This window comes from Doryrhamphus excisus, linkage group LG19 (assembly GCF_037039965.1).
Source record: "Doryrhamphus excisus strain RoL-2023G ecotype Guam linkage group LG19, RoL_Dexc_Guam_v1.1, whole genome shotgun sequence".
In the NCBI taxonomy this organism is placed as follows: Eukaryota; Metazoa; Chordata; class Actinopteri; order Syngnathiformes; family Syngnathidae; genus Doryrhamphus; species Doryrhamphus excisus.
The window spans coordinates 7054258-7072565 of record NC_136375.1 but is presented as its reverse complement, the minus strand read 5'-3'; the positions used below and the strand labels follow the sequence as shown (position 1 = coordinate 7072565).

At 42.3% G+C, this 18308-nt stretch overlaps 1 protein-coding gene and 1 long non-coding RNA gene across 2 annotated transcripts in view; one reads left to right on the top strand and one right to left on the bottom strand.

Moving 5' to 3' along the window:
- Positions 1-18308, top strand: part of ryr3 (ryanodine receptor 3) — a 124680-nt gene that overhangs the window by 95216 nt on the left and 11156 nt on the right. The window contains exons 67-95 of the mRNA XM_058057853.2: positions 755-885; positions 979-1097; positions 2093-2291; positions 2362-2456; positions 2537-2682; positions 2752-2839; positions 2915-3007; positions 3304-3471; positions 3582-3641; positions 3730-3864; positions 4339-4451; positions 6325-6421; positions 9811-9923; positions 9997-10048; positions 10119-10172; positions 10248-10347; positions 10409-10488; positions 10565-10641; positions 10716-10789; positions 12738-12752; positions 14328-14408; positions 14494-14582; positions 14823-14951; positions 15040-15144; positions 15897-15978; positions 16049-17334; positions 17405-17457; positions 17521-17683; positions 17774-17860. Coding sequence (XP_057913836.2) covers positions 755-885; positions 979-1097; positions 2093-2291; positions 2362-2456; positions 2537-2682; positions 2752-2839; positions 2915-3007; positions 3304-3471; positions 3582-3641; positions 3730-3864; positions 4339-4451; positions 6325-6421; positions 9811-9923; positions 9997-10048; positions 10119-10172; positions 10248-10347; positions 10409-10488; positions 10565-10641; positions 10716-10789; positions 12738-12752; positions 14328-14408; positions 14494-14582; positions 14823-14951; positions 15040-15144; positions 15897-15978; positions 16049-17334; positions 17405-17457; positions 17521-17683; positions 17774-17860 — 4084 coding nt within the window. The remainder of the gene's footprint in view (positions 1-754; positions 886-978; positions 1098-2092; positions 2292-2361; positions 2457-2536; positions 2683-2751; positions 2840-2914; positions 3008-3303; positions 3472-3581; positions 3642-3729; positions 3865-4338; positions 4452-6324; positions 6422-9810; positions 9924-9996; positions 10049-10118; positions 10173-10247; positions 10348-10408; positions 10489-10564; positions 10642-10715; positions 10790-12737; positions 12753-14327; positions 14409-14493; positions 14583-14822; positions 14952-15039; positions 15145-15896; positions 15979-16048; positions 17335-17404; positions 17458-17520; positions 17684-17773; positions 17861-18308) is intronic.
- On the bottom strand, positions 565-15109 carry LOC144902111 (uncharacterized). The gene is made up of 3 exons (XR_013630378.1): positions 15022-15109; positions 2166-2271; positions 565-906 (listed from the first exon to the last, which is right to left on the bottom strand). It is a non-coding gene; the product is annotated as an uncharacterized LOC144902111 (long non-coding RNA).

The window sequence follows — 18308 nt, the reverse complement described above, 5'->3', positions numbered from 1 at the left end:
AAAAAACCAAAAAAAAGCATTTATTAAAAACAGAAAAATGAATAAACTTTGCTTTGGTTCTGATTTTCTACAAGAAAAGCTCTGATAAAACATTCCACTGTTCTCAAATATCTTACTTTTTATTTTTCTACACAAAATAAGATGAAAAATACATAAACAAATCAAGAATAAAGAAAATCAATCAATCAGTAATAAATAAATAAATATAATAATAATAAAACAGCAAATAATAAAAACTTAAGAAACCACATATAGTTGGTGGGTAGACACATTTTTTTCAGATTAAAATGAACAAAGCATTATTAGAGCCCTGTAGACATGACAAAACACGACTATAGTCACATTTATACTCTTTTTATTTACAACATATTGCGCAACTGCAGGGTCTTGAGACACATGCTAACTCGCAAACTAGAGAGCTAGCGACCTAAACGGTAGCCTTCAAGTTATTTCCTTTAAACTTAAAAAGCCCAGAAACTTACCACTTCCACATGGATAGGGAGGTTTACTATTAACAGTTATTTAACCTTTAACATGAACATTAATCAAACGTAATAATTTTTTCTGGGTACATGATACCATACAGCATCCATATCAAACTTGCGCGGGCCGCACTAACATTAAACTTTCATATCAAGGCGGGGGGCCTCAAACTAGTGTCCTGCGGGCCACATTTGGCCCACGGGCCTCGTGTTTGAGACCCCTGAGATACATATTTTCATGCTCGTCTATGTATTTCAATGTTGACTTGCAGATATCTGCCAGCACTCGGGGAGAGCCTGGCCACCCTGGTTGGCGCCATGCCTGTGGCATTCCTGGAGCCCCATCTGAACATCCACAACCCACTGTCGGTCTTCAACACCAAGACTCCACGAGAGAGGGCCAGTTAGTTTTTCCACTTCCGACCTACATATATTGAAATTATAAAGTCATATTTCTGTTTTTTTTTTTTTTAAATGTCAATGTTGCTCTTGGTAGTTCTAAGTATGCCTGACTCGGTGGAGGAAATGTGTCCGGAGATGCCTCGTCTTGACAAGCTGCTGAAGGATGTCAATGATGTGTCAGAGACTGGTGCCCGCTACAGTGAGATGCCCCAGGTCAGGATAATGCAATATACTGTTATTGCATGGATTCATTAGAATTGATGTCTTTGAATGTATCTTTCAGGTCCTACACATTTACCAATTATGGTGTTTTTAAAATATATACTGTATTTATAGGTTATCACATGGTTTGTCTGGTATCAGGCCAGGTATCATGCCCCCAAATGTCAGTATCAGCCCGAGATCAAAGACCATTTTCATTCATTCATTCATTTTCTACCGCTTTTCCTCACGAGGGTCGCGGGGGGTGCTGGAGCCTATCCCAGCTGTCTTCGGGCGAGAGGCGGGGTACACCCTGGACTGGTGACCAGCCAATCACAGGGCACATATAGACAAACAACCATTCACACTCACATTCATACCTATGGACAATTTGGAGTGGCCAATTAACCTAGCATGTTTTTGGAATGTGGGAGGAAACCGGAGTACCCGGAGAAAACCCACGCATGCACGGGGAGAACATGCAAACTCCCCACAGAGATGTCCGAGGGTGGAATTGAACCCTGGGATCCTAGCTGTGAGACCCCAAAGACCATTTTGTTTCCAGAAAATGTTCAGTTTATTACATGTATTATATCTAAACAGCGTAAACACAATAATTGCACAAATATTTCAACAATAATATTTTATCAACAGTCTTATCTTATCAATGTCTTTTGTCTTTAATGACAATTAAAGTTCCATTAATCAAGTTTGGGTTTTTTGGTGACTGGAGAAGCACTAGGCACTAAGCATTCGTGCGCTGTTATCTGATTGGTTGTTTCACGGGCACGATACCAGAGCAGCGCGCTCTGAGTGGACAGCTACGGGGGCTGATACTGGACATGGTTAAACTCTATATTTTATCAGTATCACTGCCCTGGGCTTTGACACAGTATCATTTCGGCCTTTTCTAGTATCATTCATGGGCGCTTTCTAGGGTACAGGGACAATTAATACTGTAGTATGTGATAATATTGTGATATTAATGTTATTGATTTCTAATGTAGGTGATTGAGGTGATCCTGCCCATGCTGTGTAATTACCTGTCCTACTGGTGGGAGAAAGGTCCAGAAAACCCACCTACAAGCGGTGAATGCTGCACCATGGTGATGTCAGAACATCTCAGCATCATTCTCGGCAACATCCTCAAGATCCTCAACAGCAACCTGGGTATTGATGACGCCCCCTGGATGAAGAGGATCGCAGGTACAGTAAGCACCAAACAATAAATGATTCATTTACATGCAGAGAGTAAACTGTAATTGTGTCTCTATAGTCTACTCGCAGCCAATTATCAGTAAAGCTGGAGCCGGCCTGCTCAGAACCCACTTCCTGCCCACGCTCTACAAGCTAAAGAAAAAGACAGTGAAGGTAGCACCACAATAGAACAACTGCAGTACTGATTAATTACTTTGACATGTTCGCAGTACACATGGAGTTTGTATCCGTAGGTTGTAACCGAAGAGGAGCTACTGAAAGCCGATGGCAAGGGTGACAATCAGGAGGCGGAGCTTCTTATCTTGGATGAGTTTGCCGTGCTCTGCCGAGACCTCTATGCCTTCTACCCCATGCTCATCCGCTATGTGGACATCAACAGGTGTCATATATGGAAGTAATGTTTCCATTTGTTTCCATTTTGTAACGTTTCTGTGTCTTTCTGTACCAGGTCGAGATGGCTTAAGGAGCCTGATGCTGACTCAACTGAGCTCTTCAGGATGGTGGCAGATATCTTCATCCTCTGGTGCAAATCACATGTAAGTCTGTTTACATTACAGTATGTACTGCACAGTAAAGTACACTAACCTACTATACTTTCTCTGCTTGCTCAGAACTTCAAGCGTGAGGAGCAGAACTTTGTGGTGCAGAACGAGATCAATAATTTGGGCTTCCTCACTGGAGAAGGCAAGACCAAAATGTCCAAGGTATGTTATAGCGCTACTTATGAATAATAAGTAGACCCAAAGTATGAGTTATATAAGTTTATATCCTCACGTAAAATAAAATACTGTAAAATATTTCAGACATGGTGATTAATCATGATTAATGAATTTGCAAGCATAATATAATATATGAGAAATAAATAGTTACTGCCATTAATGTGTTATTTTTGACAGCCCTAATAATAAGATATTACAGTACCACAAGTAGTAGTAGTAGAAGTACAGCTACAGTTTGAATAGGAACTGCGAGGTAAGAAGTTGGTTTTATTCCTCTAAAGTCAGGTGGGGACCAGGAGAGGAAGCACAAGCGTCGTCGAGGAGAATACTACTCCATCCAGACCTCTTTGATTGTGGCTGCCTTGAAGAAGATGTTGCCCATCGGCCTCAACATGTGCACCCCTGGGGACCAAGAGCTCATCTCATTGGCTAAGACGCGCTACAGCTTGGTGGGCTTACTCTCCTAATGGTTTTAGTCCACTTGCATGAGAAAATTCAACTTATGAACTCACAAATTGGCTCACATATCAGTTTTCCCTCATGTATGTTCTGATCTTAGAAAGACACAGATGATGAGGTGAAGGAGCACTTGCGGCAGAACCTTCATCTGCAGGACAAGGTAAGACGGGTGTATTAATAATACACTCATTTGCTGACTCCATAACCTAATCAAAGCTAGCGTATCAACCTGTACTTTGACTTTGCAGTCTGATGACCCAGCAGTCCAGTGGCAGTTAAACCTCTACAAAGACATCACGATGAAGAGCGAAGAACAAGTCAACCCTGAACACGTAGTGGCTCGGGTTCAAAGTATCTCGGCTGCGGTTTTCCACTTGGAACAAGTAAAAAAAAAAACTGCACCGTTTTGTGATAAGAATAATAATAATAATTACTGTGAGTCAATGTGAGTGTGAATGGTTGTTTGTCTATATGTGCCCTGTGATTGGCTGGCCACCAGTCCAGGGTGTACCCCACCTCTTGCCCGAAGACAGCTGGGATAGACTCCAGCATCCCCCGCGACCCTCGTGAGGAAAAGCGATAGAAAATGAATGAATGAATAATAATAATCACTGTCCAATAGCTGTGAGTGTGAATGGTTGTTTGTCTATATGTGCCCTGTGATTGGCTGGCCACCAGTCCAGGGTGTACCCCACCTCTCGCCCGAAGACAGCTGGGATAGGCTCCAGCACCTCCCGCGACCCTCGTGAGGAAAAGCGGTATAAAATGAATGAATGAATGAACTGTCCAATAGCAAATCATTTAAATTAATTAATTTAATAATATTTTATTATTGGTTTGCTCTTTTTGCTTGACAGGTGGAGCAGCCTTTGAGAAATAAGAAGTGTGTGTGGCAGAAGCTTCTCTCCAAACAACGTAAACGTGCCGTGGTGGCCTGCTTCCGTATGGCTCCCCTTTATAATCTACCAAGGTGAGCCTACTGGACAACTAATGTCAATCATTTCAGAATTTACATGAATTATTAAAGCTTTATTAAGCTTTAAAATGATTTTTTTCAGGCTAACTGTAAATAACAAGCAAGCAATCCCCAAGTAGTTGTGAAGGGGGATTGGATTGGGATTGTGTTGGCCATGTAAACCCTCATCACCCTCCCTAATGACATGATCTCCTCTGTGTTGTTTTCTTGCATAATACTACCTCACCCCTCCCTCAGATACAAAAATAATAATTACTTCCTGAATGGCTATCGAGAGGTTTGGCTGGAAAGGGCATTCAAAGCCTACAGCTTTGACCGCTTGTTCTCCCTGCTGACGGTAAAGTGAAACCACGGGGCGAATGCTTCATCTGTTCAACCCCCCCTTCAATCCTCCCCTTCCATCCACCAGGCTGTGGACAGATATGCGCCAAGCAAACAATTGTTTCAGCACTGTTGATTCTGATTGGTCAGCTAGGACGAGCCAACAATTGACCACAAAAAAAAAACATTTAGAGAACGATGCAAGTGTCCTCTGGAAGCAAGAAGACAAAAGTAATACGTTTGCAATTACTCATTTTGGTTACCGCGATGTAAAAGTGTTATGTTCATCTTTCTTGTCGTATTATTAATACTCAATGGCCACAACATTACATAACCATAGACAATCTAATGACATCCAATATAATCTTTGTCATTTTCAGTGGTGCACACCCATACTAAATGATACACCGATTCCATCTGCTCACTGATCATCTTAAATCAGGGGTCTCAAACTCAATTTACTTGGGGGACACTGGAGCTAGGGTCTGGGTGAGACTGGGCCGCATCAGGTTTTCCAAAAAAAAACAAAAAAAACGCATTTATTAAAAACAGAAAAATTAATAAACTTTGCTTTGATTCCGATTTTCTTCAGGAAAAGCTCTGATAAAACATTCCAGTGTTCTCAAATATCTTACTTTTTATTTTTCTACACAAAATAAGATGAAAAATAAATAAACAAATCAAGAATAAAGAAAATCAATCAGTAATAAATAAATAAATATAATAATAATAAAACAGCAAATAATAAAAACTTAAGAAACCACATATAGTTGGTGATTAGACAAATAATTTTTTTCAGATTAAAATGAACATAGCATTATTAGAGCCCTGTAGACATGACAAAACACGACTATAGTCACATTTATACTCTTTTTATTTACAACATATTGCGCAACTGCAGGGTCTTGAGACACATGCTAACTCGCAAACTAGAGAGCTAGCGACCTAAACGGTAGCCTTCAAGTTATTTCCTTTAAACTTAAAAAGCCAAAAACTTACCACTTCCACACGGATAGGGAGGATAACTATTAACAGTTATTTAACCTTTAACATGAACATTAATCAAACGTAATAATTTGTTCTGGGTACATGATACCATACAGCATCCATATCAAACTTGCGCGGGCCGCACTAACATTAAACTTTCATATCAAGGTGGGGGGCCTCAAACTAGTGTCCTGCAGGCCACATTTGGCCCGCGGGCCGCGTGTTTGAGACCCCTGTCTTAAATGATCATTCATGAGGGCGGCGTGTCGGAGTTTGACACAAATATTGGATATCATGAGATGGTGTTCCTAATGTTGTGGCTGGTTATTCCATGTTACAGCAGGTTTTTTTACCCAACATATGTGACCAGTCAGAAAAGCCAGTGGGTCCCACATTGAACCAACATCACCCTGCCTGAGATGCATTATTGTGTAACCCCCCCCCCCTTACATCACTACTTCCTGTCTTCTCCAAAAACTCACCAAATCCACCCTAATGCCATTTTACCTCCCTCCTTCATTTCCCTCCATTCCTCCCCGATGCCTCCCCCCCTCCCCAGGCATCGTGGTATCAACCTCTTCATCCCGGCCTATCAGAGACTATGGATAGAAGCAGAGGAGTACTCCTTTGAGGAAAAGCTAGTTCAGGATCTGGCAGTAAGTACCGGACGGCCCTTGCCCGCCCCCCGTGTGCCCTGCATTGGCACCTCTCTGCCAGTCCTGCCCGCCGATCACCTCTTTAGCTCTGTGCCCGTTGAACCTTGGGAGCACACCAGTGCGGGGACCTCGGCCGAATCCTCGAGGGGTACCCGTTCTAGGCGTGCGAAAGCCTTCAGACAGAGATCCGTCAGAGGTCAAAGACTGCATGAGCAACTCAGGAGACACAGGGCCAGCTCTGGCGCTCACGGCTCTAGAAAACCAGGCTATACGGTTCTGACAGCAGTGGTAAGGAGGGCCGCTCGCCTCCATGTTCAGATCTTGGATCCAACTCATCAGTTGTCCTTTGGCTGTTCTCTGTAAGTCTGTAGTGTGGCGGTGGTGTTACAGTAGGTTCTGTGGCCGTGACGTCAGTGGCATGCTCGCGTTACTAGTCACATTTCATGCTCAGAGCTCCGTTGGAAACAAGTTCATCAAGAATCCAGAAATTTGTCAACACAATCATCTTCAAAAAGTAGTTTCCATTTCATTTGTGAAAGGGAAAAAATGACAGGTGACCCTACAGCATTCCGCGGTTACCTATGCTATCCCATAAATTCGTTAAAAACGGAATTTTGGTCTGTCAACACAAGGCTTGCTCGAAAACTTACACACACGTGAACCACACTATTCTCAACACTATATTCTGATATCTAATATTCTAATGTCTACCCTGATGTTGTAAGTAAACATCAACAATGTTTTTACTGCGATAAAAAACGCTTGTCCTAACGAGGGTCGCGGGGGGTGCTGAAGCCTATCCCAGCTGTCTTCAGGCGAGAGGCGGGATATACCCTGGACTGGTGGCCAGCCAATCACAAGGCACACATAGACAAACAACCATTCACACTCACATTCATACCTATGGACAATTTGGAGTGGCCAATTAACCTAGCATGTTTTTGGAATGTGGGAGGAAACTGGAGTACCTGGAGAAAACCCACGCATGCACGGGGAGAACATGCAAACTCCACACAGAGATGTCCGAGAGTGGAATTGAACTCGGGTCTCCTAGCTGTGAGGTCTCAACCGCCATGCAGCCCTCCATTGCTAACTGTAGCATAAAAAATAGTACTGTTTCCCCATACAGTCATACTTTGTTTCCCACCACAAATACATTTGGAGGTAGAGCAGGAAACCGGAAGGGTTGGTAGTTCGATCCTCACGGTCGGAGAGGCCATTGAAGAGCAATACTGTGCCATGCCGTTGTAGTGGTACGGTGCAGTGTAAAAGTTGCAGTGTTTTCCGATTTGTCACCTTTGATATCTAATGTAAACATCAATGTTTTTTACTGCGATAAGAAAACAGGCAAACACCACGCAACCATCGTCCTGCACCCACACACACTCACGACTCAGCCAGTCACAATCACAGACATGCGGAAATCACACAAAACTCTCTTCCTTGAGTATGTTAAAGGATCTGCTCCTATGAAAGTGACAGTAACAACTAAGCAACTTTAATTAATCCTTGTATTTAGTGTCTAGTACAGTATTTTATGTCCTTTATGTGCTCTGTACAGTGTGACTATATGAGTTTAGACTTTGGCTTGCATTTTATTTTTTTAAATATATTTTATAATTTTCTAATCCACCCTCGGCTATCTCTGTGTGGAGTTTGCATGTTCTCCCCGTGCATGCGTGGGTTTTCTCCGGGTACTCCGGTTTCCTCCCACATTCCAAAAACATGCTAGGTTAATTGGCCACTCCAAATTGTCCATAGGTATGAATGTGAATGTGGATGGTTTAATGTGCCCTGTGATTGGCTGGCCACCAGTCCAGGGTGTACCCCGCCTCTCGCCTGAAGGCAGGTGGGATAGGCTCCAGCACCCCCCACAACCCTCGTGAGGAAAAGCGGTCGAAAATGAATGAATGAATAATTTTCTAAATTAAAAATAAATAAGATGACTTTCAACGCATCCCGAGGACCCACCTGTATTGTGTTTTAGAAGGGGTTGGGCATGGGACAAGGCCGAACGTCTTTATGTGAAAGCTAGTGATGATTCATGATTCTGAGGGCGCACTCACAATAGGAAATTCGTACCGGGTTTGGATCCAATTGACATGCAAAGTCCAGTTCCGTTTGACTCGTGTGAGTGGTCCAGTAAACTTGTAGAGCCACAGCACGGTAGGACGAGGTGGGCCTGTGCTCGGCACCTTTGCAGACGCACAAGAACCCAATCTGGACATGTGGTATAGGGTTAGGGTTACAATTGTGTGCATCCCATAATCAGTTCCCAGTTCCACATGTCCAAAAGGAGTAGGAAGAAGCAAAGCTTATTAAATCCTACCCCTCCATCTGGTACTTTTACAATCAGTAACTGTTACATTTGTTCACTTCCTGCTTTCCATAATACAGTTTGTTTGGTTTTTTTTATGTACCTCGTACCGAAGTACGAGGTGATATGACCATACAATGACATCATGGGTACCATAGTAAGTGTCAATATAGTGATATATATAGCACATCATGACTGGTTCAAGACTCTTCATCCTTGTATTTAGCAAACATGCCTTGAGTATGTTAAAGGATATAGAATAATTGTGATCGTTCCTCCGACTGGTTAGGGTTACAATTGTGTGCATCCCATAATCAGTTCCCAGTTCCACATGTCCAAAAGGAGTAGGAAGAAGCAAAGCTTATTAAATCCTACCCCTCCATCTGGTACTTTTACAATCAGTAACTGTTACATTTTTCACTTCCTGCTTTCCATAATACAGTTTGTTTGTTTTTTTTTATGTACCTCGTACCGAAGTACGAGGTGATATGACCATACAATGACATCATGTGTACCATAGTAAGTGTCAATATAGTGATATATATAGCACATCATGACTGGTTCAAGACTCTTCATCCTTGTATTTAGCAAACATGCCTTGAGTATGTTAAAGGATATAGAATAATTGTGATCGTTCCTCCGACTGGTTATTAATCATAATCACCACCTTGCACTATAAGAATTAACATAAATCAATAGGTATCAATAACACGTGGGTACTGTAGAACTGGCCTTGTGTGAGCGCGCCCAGGAGAAGCTGTACTATGGTGCCAATCCAATTTAGGATTGTTCACACTCTACCAAGTGCCCTTCTCATTGGTTCCTCAGTTAGTTTTCTGTGAGGATCATTGGTCAAAATCACCGGTTGTGTGTTTGCCGTAACAACGCATGTGTTTGTCAACCACTCTGTACTCATCTTGTCTTTCCCACAAATCATCCAGACATGACAAGTGACATCTGCATGAGTCATTGCAGTGTTCGATTCTCCAACAGTGAACATGTTGATTAAAACAGGAGGTGATAGCATGAAAAGGAATGAGGCCAAACTTACTATTAATAACTTTTTGTGCAGAAAACCCCAATGAAGATAGTGGAGGAGGACGAAGAAGAAGTGGCTGAGATCCAGCCGGACCCTCTGCACCAACTCATCCTCCACTTTAGCCACAATGCTCTAACGGAGAGAAGGTGCTGCACATCAATAAATAAACATTGCAAAAAGTGCTCGTTCTTTCTTACCTGAAATTATTTTTGGTTTTAGTCACTTGGAAGAGGATCCTTTGTATATCGCGTATGCTGACATGATGGCGAAGGTGAGCCTCTTGTATTCTATTCTTTTAGAAACAAACACAAAGTTTTCAGTGTTGATCTTTGAACTCTTAGAGCTGTGCAGAGGATGAGGAAGAAGAGGATGAAGAGAAAGAGAAGACATTTGAGGTGCCAGCCTGAGCAGACTTGTAACCATGTCCTTTTAGCATCTACTGAACATGTCTTGTTGGGGAACCTTTTCAGGAAAAAGAGATGGAAAAGCAGAAGATCCTGTATCAGCAGGCTAGGCTGCATGCTCGTGGGGCTGCGGAGATGGTGCTGCAGATGATTAGCGCCAGTAAAGGTAATGCCGGTCTCCTCCGGCCAGTTTTGAGAGATTAAATCTCCGTTTTATCTCTCTTCAGGACGTCTTGGCCGTATGGTGACCTGCACGCTTAAACTTGGCATCTCCATTCTAAATGGAGGCAATGTGCAGGTTCAGCAGGTGAGTCCATACTGTATGGACGTACATCTAATGTGGAGCACTTCTCAAAGGCACACTTTGGATTTTTTCTCCACAGAAAATGCTTGATTACTTGAAAGAAAAAAGAGATGCAGGCTTTTTCAAAAGCCTCTCAGGACTAATGCAGTCATGCAGGTATTGCCGTGTTTCATTATTCATGTTATGAAAAATATATATCATAAGTAAGACTTGCGAATGTCTTCCTCTAGTGTCCTGGACTTGAATGCATTTGAGAGGCAGAATAAAGCAGAAGGTCTTGGGATGGTGACAGAAGAAGGCTCAAGTAAGTCCTAATAGATGTTGTGTGAGTGCCGTCCCAAAATACAATACTGTGTGTTCTGAGGTGACCAATAGCTATGCTAGGGCAAATTTAGCAAAGTTAGCAGACAGGCGGCACATGGTCCAAGGTCAACATACTGTAGGTCGTAACTGATCCACACCAGGTTTAGTTTTTAATGCTTAACTGCCTGATAGATCAGGTCTATCATCATGACCCTCTGTGATGCTTTTATCCAGGAAGGAAATTACTGCATCTACCAGCTGTTGTGAAGGTGGTCGTGTTTTGCTATTTTGGTTTGGATAAACGTAAACTGCATACAGACGTCAGTAATTGAATATCATTTTGACTAATCACAGAGGCATATTCATGAGAGGAATTCTGGGAAAGAGGTTGCCAGGGACAAAAATGGCTGTGGGGTGGACATTCAACTACAGTCGGGCCTCCAAAGTCAAACTAAATTCTTCCTTAGCTTCCCACAATAAATACCAGTAAGACACGGCGGTGTCCTTTACCAGGGTGGGAACCACCCGGGTTCTTGAATTCTATCAACTGTGAAATAACTGATAACTAATCTGAAAACAGTAAGTTTCACAGTTTACTATGCTATTTGGAGTGAATACAATGTAATGCCAGCACTGGAGAGACTGGTGAAAGTCTAGCCAGGCCCAAGCAGCCTCATGTGGAACTGGGTTGAGAAACCGGAAGGTGACCCACAATGAAAGAGTGTGTATGATAGCATGATAGCTAAGAGAACAAAGTGTAATTGTTCCAAGTGAAAGGCTCCAAGTGTAATCATGTGTCATGACTCTGTGGCGAACAAGCGCAAATATATAGTAGTACTTATCCAAAACAGAGCGGAAAATATTCCATTCCTAACTCATTCATTCATTCATTTTCTGCCGCTTGTCCTAACGAGGGTCGCAGGGAGTGCTGGAGCCTATCCCAGCTGTCTTCAGGCGAGAGGCGGGGTATACCCTGGACTGGTGGCCAGCCAATCACAGGGCACATACAGACAAACAACCATTCACACTCACATTCATACCTATGGACAATTTGGAGTCGCCAATTAACCTAGCATGTTTTTGGAATGTGGGAGGAAACCCACGCATGCGCGGGGAGAACATGCAAACTCCACACAGAGAGTGGAATTGAACTCGGGTCTTCTAGCTGTGAGGTCTGTGCGCTAACCACTCGACCGCCGCCTCCATTGCTAACTGTAGCATAAAAAAATAGTACTGTTTCCCATACAGTCATACTTTGTTTCCCCACCACAAATACATTTATAGTTTGCCGTAACAACTCGGTAACAACCGGAAGGTTGGTAGTTCGATCCTCACGGTTGAAGAGCAATACCGTCATCTTGTAGTGGTACGGTGTTGCAGTGTTTTCCGATTTGTACAACTATGAAGGTACTACTCCTAGCCCATCCAGGCCTCACCTCCAGTAGTAGTGATGTAAACATCAGTGCCATTTGTGTTTGAAACCCTCACCTATGGTCCTGAATGTTCGGTGGTAACCTAAAGCGTGGCTACAGGTGGCCTCTGCATGACTTTGAAGCCACCATGATCCATTGGAGAAACTGTAAGTGTTGTAAAGTGGATGTAAAATAGGAATGGAAATTGGTTTATTAATAACAAAAAAGACCTTGATTTTCTCCCCAATTTACAACACTGTTCACTTGATGTTATTATACATCTAATAACTTCTCTGTGAGTCCTTTCATTATTTGGTCCTCCTCCTTTTTAACAATTCACTGTTACTACCTTGTGTCTGTAACGATTAGGGTTACTTTCTACCACGCCTGAGCGTCATGGACAGGGTTTTGTGAAATGATATTTAACTGCATGACTGTATTCATACTCTTTGTATTGTAACTCACTGTCCTCTCTTTTTGCGTATGTCTTCATGTATTATTTGTCTCTTTCCTCATTAAAAAAACCATCGGCGGCAGTCCACACTGAGCGGGGTAAATAGCAAATTAAGAGCATCTTCATATGTTTATGCTACAAAATGAATGGCTCCTTCAATATGTGTGCCCCCACCCACCCCCGCCCCATTATGTCACTGTGCATGCTGACTGATGCTCATAAGTCATTGCTTGTCCTTTGTGTTATTTTTGTACTCATTCCTTTCATTGGACATTTACTAATGCAAACTGCTTAATTATGTTTTTATTAGGGTTAAAACCAAAGGATGTACACTCTTCTTGGGCTTTAAGCAAAACTCTATGTAGGATCTATCACACAATGCTGGCTTCTTTCTTGGTACTTTCACATGGTTTTATCTGCTTCTACAAATATATCTGGTGTAAAGCGTACACAGAGCTTGTGTAACGGCGTTGGTTAGGTTTCTGATGGACAAAAGAATGAAAATAAAGTTCTTTTTCCTCCACTTCTGCACCCCTTGTCAATGCCAACCACGTTTTGTGGCAAAGAGAGGAAGTACTTGTTTTAATGGTAAACAAAACACAGATTTTATATTTACAATGTTTCACGACACTGCCGACTAGTGGCCAACATAAGTAACGGAGTGGGGGAGAGAAGGCGAAGGAGTGATTAATGACACGTGAAAAGGTATTATGATTACAAAAATGAAAAACACATACCTGATGGACAAAAGAATGAAAATAAAGTTCTTTTTTCCTCCACTTCTGCACCCTACACAGACGGGACATGAATTACACATTGTAACAAAAACCACGAAAATGTAATGCAATCCTAATGTAACGAAAATCCCGCCAGAAATGTAAATGAAAAGCCCTTTTAAGTAGAACCAACGATCAAAATAACATAAAACCACTTGAAATGACAAATATATCGACATAAAAACAATATACACGACACAGTTGACCAAATCTTAAACTAAACAACACATTTTGTTTGCAGCTCTTTAACTGAACCCACCCTCGTCAATGCCAACCACGTGGTGTGGCAAAGAGAGGAAGTGCTACCAGAGCTGGGGCCAACTACGGAAGCCCGGGAGGAGCAGAAGTGAAGGGATAAAATAAAGCACATACAAAGAAAGCAATGAAAATAGAGTAAAAAAATAGAGTAAACAAGATAAGAAAAATAAATAACTCATTGAGATAAAATTCACACAATAACTGAATAATAATTAATTCACACATTTAGAAAATAAATAATAAAGTTACACTTGTTGGCTGGAGTATCTGATTGAATTTGAAGTGAATTCTTGTATTTTTGTGTGTCCTCAGCTTCTTATCTGAAAATATGAATCCTTCATCAGGTTCATTCCTGGCCTGCATGTGAAAGTTATCAGGCTTCCTCTCGCTTATGGAAAAACATCTTAGCGTTCGCTTTAATCCATGTAGACACATTTAATCACTTTGGATTGGGTTTTGAACCTGCAATCTAAAGGCAACTGGGCTTTAAATATGTTTTTCAACATGTAACCTGTGCTGCTTGCTTTGGATGTATCGCTTCTTTGGCGATATTAAGAAATCATTAGGATTAAGCTTCATGTTTTTATTCCATTCTATTACACATTTTCTGACATTAACCATCATATACTCTCACAAAAGGCTCCAAAGTGCTACTGAATGATGAGTTTACAAAAGATCTGTTCCGGTTTTTGCAACTTCTGTGCGAGGGGCACAATGGCGGTAAGCTGAAATGATCAAAAACTCCGCCGCATTTTCTTATTCTCCAAAGAATAATCCATTGAAAACTGATATGGCTCCCCATCAGAGTTCCAGAACTTCCTCAGAACCCAAACCGGAAACACAACCACGGTCAACATTATCATCAGCACAGTTGACTATTTACTGCGCCTTCAGGTTTGTATAGCACACATGCTTTTACTCATGTTTTAACTGTGTATTAACCAATTAATGTTGTATTTTGGTGTGTCTTCTATTCTGTTTACTTGTTTTATTCAACTTCATTCTTGTGTCTTTGAGTATTTTGAAAAGCGCCATACAAATAAAATGTATTATTATCATTATTAAAGACATCACCCTTATTGTTGGCATTTGTGTTATATTAACAATGTCACTATCCCCTTCCTGTTTTTTTAGGAATCTATCAGTGACTTCTACTGGTACTACTCGGGCAAAGACATCATTGATGAGACTGGTAAAGTGAATTTCTCCAAAGCATTATCCGTAGCCAAGCAGATATTCAACTCACTGACTGAATATATTCAGGTAAATAATCACCATAATATAATAGTAATATATATACGAGATATACAGAGGGGTTTTAAATGCATCTCACCTCTCTGTCCTTTACCAGGGTCCATGTATTGGGAACCAGCAGAGTCTTGCACACAGCAGACTGTGGGATGCAGTTGTTGGCTTCTTGCATGTTTTTGCCAACATGCAGATGAAACTGTCTCAGGTACTCGTGCTGGTCACACCTGCTTTGAAAAAAAAAGTGTGTTAGGGACAACTTTTGTCATATTTACTTTAACATATGATTCATTTTGGTTCATTTGTTTATATTGTCTGCTTATAGTTGTCAGCTTCTGTGTAACATGCCTTTTATATAGCTTTTATTTTCAATTTGTAACAATAGGTGCCAGATTTTGGGTGACTCTATTATGGCTGCTGCATGTGTATGCATGGAAAATCCGCTAAGGTCAAATTTTGGGATGCCGGTTGTTCAAATTTGGAAAAAAAAATCAGGCCTAAATAATGGAAATAGAAATAATGTGTTCCAGGGTTAAACTGCCTTTATGCCAGGCTAGCTTTTTAGCTGATGAAAAACAAAAAAAAGCCTTCAAGTTATTTCCTTTAAACTTAAATAGCCAAAAACTTACCACTTCCACACAGATAGGGAGGATATCTATAAAGTCATTTAACCTTTAACATGAACATTAATCAAACGTAATATTTTTTTCTGGGTACATGATACCATAGAGCGTCCATATCAAACTTGCGCGGGCCGCACTAAGGAAGCGGGCTGCGTCCTGAACTGGTTCCTCTGTACTCGGGCAAACAAACTTCTTGTGTGTGTGTGTGTGTGTCTGTGTGACTGTGTGTGTATATGTGTCTATGTATGAAAAGTGCTCTACAAATACATTTTGATTGATTGATATTAAAAGTCCCTTTTGAGGGACCCTTAAGAAATGTTCTTGTATGTTTCTGCAGGATGCCAGTCAGATTGAACTGCTAAAGGAGCTGATGGACTTGCAGAAAGACATGGTTGTCATGTTGCTGTCTTTGCTAGAAGGTAAAAACGCTGCTGTAGAATTTGTTCAAGCGTGGTTGTGAAGCTAATGCTCTTAACGTTCTCTTCTTAGGCAATGTTGTCAATGGAACAATCGGGAAGCAGATGGTCGACACCCTTGTAGAGTCTTCCAACAATGTTGAGATGATCCTGAAATTCTTCGACATGTTCCTCAAGCTGAAGGACCTGACAACCTCCGATAACTTCAGGGAGTACGATCCCGAGTGCAAGGGCATAATCTCCAAGAAAGATTTCCAGAAGTCAATGGAGAGCCAAAAGCAGTACAGCCAGTCGGAGATCGACTTCCTGCTCTCCTGCGCGGAAGCTGATGAAAACGACATGTTCAACTACAAGGAGTTTGTGGAGCGATTCCATGAACCGGCCAAGGACATCGGATTCAACGTGGCTGTGCTGCTAACCAACCTGTCCGAGCACATGCCGCACGACACACGCCTGGCCACGTTCTTGGATCTGGCCGAGAGTGTGCTGAGCTACTTTGAGCCGTATCTGGGCCGTATCGAGATCAACGGCAGCGCCAAACGCATCGAGAGGGTTTACTTTGAGATCAGCGAGTCCAGCCGGGAGCAGTGGGAGAAGCCACAGGTGAAAGAGTCGAAACGCCAGTTCATCTTCGACGTAGTCAATGAGGGAGGCGAGAGCGAGAAGATGGAGATGTTTGTCAACTTCTGCGAGGACACCATCTTTGAGATGCAGCTAGCCTCGCAGATCTCTGAGCCGGACGCTGTGGAACAACTGGAGGAGGAGGAAGAGGAGGAAGGTTTCACTATCCTAGATGAATTAACTGGAGAGGAAGAGGGCACCGTGGAGTCGACCTCCGCCTTCGCCTCGGCGTGTTGGTCAATCAAGAAGAGGCTACGCAACGCACGCCAAATTGTGTCCATCAAAAACATCCGCAAGAAGCTCAAGAAAGTGAAGAAGCTGACCATCAAGGAGATGATCACATGCTGCTTCTCCTTCTTCTGGATGCTCTTCACAGGTTTCTTTAAAGGAATCTACAGCCTCATTTTTGGTTTCTTTCATGTCATCTGGTCCTCCATGTTCGGTGGCGGCTTGGTTGAAGGTGCCAAGAACATGAAAGTCACAGACATCCTCGGAAACATGCCTGACCCAACTCAGTTTGGCATTCATGGAGACGCCGTTGAAGGAGAGAAAGTCGAAGCCGTAGAGTCTTCTGGAAGTTCAGATGCCGCCATGGTTCCGGCGGCGGACATAGCAGAGGTTGACACCATGTTGGACATGCTGAACGTACCCAAGAAGGAAGGCGGAAAGCATGTGGAGCCCGGTTTGGGGGATGTTTCAGAGCTCAACGCGGAGACCTCCAGCACTGACCACAAGAAGGTTTGTCAACATCAAGTGAAAAAATCCATCTACCTGTACAACATCAACTATTTCTCCATGTGTGATGCAGAAAGCTTCTTCCAAGGTCGATGAATCCCCTGAGAGTGAACCTGAGAAAGCAGAGTCAGTAACACTTCTTAACCACAGAATGTAAAGCACGCCAGCTAACAACCATGACTTCCACAGCACAGAGAACCAAGAGAAGGAGGACCAAGCAAAGATGGAGGACACCAAGGAGCCGGCAACTGAGGAAAAGCCCAAAACCAAAACAAGCCAACCCAAAGAAGCTTCACCTGCCTTCATGTCCAGTGTCTTCGCAACGTTGGACATCTACCTGAACAAAACGCTGGTAGGCAAGAAGTCACAGTCCTCTTATCTATATATATTTTATATATATATATATATATTTTTTATCTGATGTTTGTATTGAACTTTCCAGAATTATCTGGCTCGCAACTTCTACAATCTGCGTTTCCTGGCTCTGTTTGTGTGTTTTGCCATCAACTTCATTCTCCTCTTCTATAAGGTAATGCATTATGTGTTACAAATCCTATGCAATCCAATCCACTTTATTTATATAGCACATTTTATAAACAGGGCAGCACGGTGATCTAGTGGTTAGCACGCAGACCTCACAGCTAGGGAGACCAGGGTTCAATTCCACCCTCGGCCATCTCTGTGTGGAGTTTGCATGTTCTCCCCGTGCATGTGTGGGTTTTCTCCGGGTACTCCGGTTTCCTCCCCCCATATCACCTCATACTTCGGTACAAGGTACATTATTAAAAAAAAAAAAAACGAAAAAAACCCCAAAACCTTAAACTGTATTATGGAAAGCAGGAAGTGAACAAATGTAACAGTTACCAGATGGAGGGTTAGGATTTAATAAGCTTTGCTTCTTCCTACTCCTTTTGGACATGTGGAACTGGGAACTGATTATGGGATGCATTCAATTGTAATCTGATGCATGTTCAAAT